General features: G+C 40.6%; 1 protein-coding gene across 3 annotated transcripts in view; it reads left to right on the forward strand.

Moving 5' to 3' along the window:
- homer1b (homer scaffold protein 1b) overlaps positions 1-2,261 on the forward strand; it is a 25,163-nt gene that overhangs the window by 8,445 nt on the left and 14,457 nt on the right. For all 3 annotated transcript variants that reach the window (XM_005722287.2, XM_005722286.1, XM_013914735.1), the window contains one exon: positions 1,770-1,862. In XM_005722287.2, the coding sequence (XP_005722344.1) occupies positions 1,770-1,862 (93 nt within the window). The remainder of the gene's footprint in view (positions 1-1,769; positions 1,863-2,261) is intronic.

Here is a 2,261-nt window from a genome sequence, read left to right on the forward strand (position 1 = left end):
CACACACACACACACACACACACACACACACACACGTTACTTTACTACCAAACTCAGCAGTACAGACACGTCGTCTGTGCCAGGAAGGCGAGGATAACGAGGCTGTTAACAATACTTATAAGCGTTCCTTGTTTTATACCGCACAATAACGCGGTGTGGTCATGTGACCTGAAGGTTGCTGAAGGTCAAGTGTTCTTTTCCTCCATCTCAAAATCCCTCAAACAAATTTCTCGCTCATGCTTCGTCATTATAAAACTCCCGTTAGCAGAAAAGATAGGATCCAGTGGTTGTGCACTTTGCATTTCACATGCTGGTTTACACCGACTGGCTTCAGTGTATTTATCATGAGAAGAACTACATAACCTGTTCTCTTTTTGGCTCTTTTTTTGGCTCATGGCTTAAGAAAGGGGCCAAAACTCTGGATTTCTCAGCCTCGTATGCTCTTAATTTGACGTTTACTTTGGAAATGGAGCACTTCGGCAAGGACTAAAGGTGCTGTGCACAGCAGTTTGTCACTAACTGGACTCTGCTCAGTGGCCAGGTACCAAATTATCCAATTATGTGTCTGTAAGGTAGCCGGTTGCTGTATTACAGTAAGACAACTGCTTGGTACCACTGAATCTTATTGTGAGTTTATGCAAGTATAATTTATAATCTTAATAAGACATTGTACATAAATAAAGCTTACAATAACCTGGACAGTCAGTTCAGTTCATCCATCCAGCCATTTGTTTCCACTTACCTAATTCTGGGCTGCAGGGTGACTGGACCCTGTCCAGTCTGTTATAGGGCGAGAGGAAGGGTACACCTAACCTCAATACAGAGGATGAAAAAGTAACAATAATAATAATGATGATGATCAACAACATACTTTTCTCAAGTTACTTGCAAATGCTCAACATCAGTGCTTTAACCGACTTGCAGGCAGTTAGACTGTGAACAGGAACTCTCTGAGAAATACCTGCCAGCCAAGTGGAAGTATTTTCTTTGTTTCAAATTAGAAATAATCTAATTCACTTCTCAGATGACCACAGTGCCAAAACTCCTGAAGCACTTAAACTAAACTTATGCATTTAAAGCACAGAACCAGGACTATTATATTGCACTGAAGTAAAATGATATTGAGTTACTTATTGCAACTCCACTAATGGCGGACACAAGACCGACTTCAGCTGAGTCAATTTGATTTCCTCACCACTCAGCCCTCTGCAGTACTGTATATACTAAATTAGTGTGGGAGTCGCATCAGTGATGAACCACACCCTAAAGGGACATTGGGGAGGTGGGCTAGTGTGTATGTGCCAGAGTGTTTATATTTGCTCAAAGCCCCTCAGCTGAGCTCGCCTTACTGCTTCAGCCTGGCTGAATGTATCTTTGCTCTCGACCAAAATAACCCAAGAGATCAACTTCAGCCGCTGACAACTTCTCATTACAGGAAAAGTCTAAGAGGAAAATGGCACAGTTTGGTTAGCTCTAAGTATGTGCGTGCATGTCCAATGGAAAGATTGTCATTGGAGACCCCGCTGGGTCATATTTCTGCAGAGGAATTATGGGTAATTCTTCTCCAAATGCAACTGCAGTTTTTTAATGGAAACAGCTTCTCTCTATACGTCACAGGACTAATACATACTGAGCTCTTTCTTTCTCTCACAGTCCATTTAAGTCGATATATTGTGCACATACAGATGCATACATACTGCACAGATTAAGCCACATTATTGTAGGAAGTACAGCACACAATCACTCACGCACTTGTCCTCTGTGTCCAGTTTGCAGAGAAGTTTGCAGAATATAAAGAAGCAGCAAGACTCGCTAAGGAGAAGAGTCAAGAAAAGATGGACATGGCCACATCTCCTTCTCAGGTATGTTCAGTATGCCCTAACTTAATCACAACACCACCACCACAGTACTCTTACACGACTAGTCATGACTACTGTCACAGTCATGTTGAGTAATAAACAGTTATAAGGAGGAAAAACAATAATTTTACCTTAAATTATATTTTATTTTACCAATTTTTATCTGTAAAAAAACTAAAATAAATAAATGAATAAATAAATAAAAACAAACAAGCAACACCTCTCCCCCAAAACTTACATATAAATGCCCATGGTAGTCTGTTGTTAGGTGGTTCCTGGACAGATGTAGCTAAAATTTCATTTCCTATTGGTTTATGGACTCCAGTTTTGAAGCATTATGGTTCTGGCCATTTTAATTTGTTGTCACCACATGTCACGGGTGAGGGTGGATTTGAATGAGAA

Source organism: Pundamilia nyererei, unplaced genomic scaffold, assembly GCF_000239375.1.
Source record: "Pundamilia nyererei isolate P.nyererei 1_Seehausen unplaced genomic scaffold, PunNye1.0 scaffold00006, whole genome shotgun sequence".
In the NCBI taxonomy this organism is placed as follows: Eukaryota; Metazoa; Chordata; class Actinopteri; order Cichliformes; family Cichlidae; genus Pundamilia; species Pundamilia nyererei.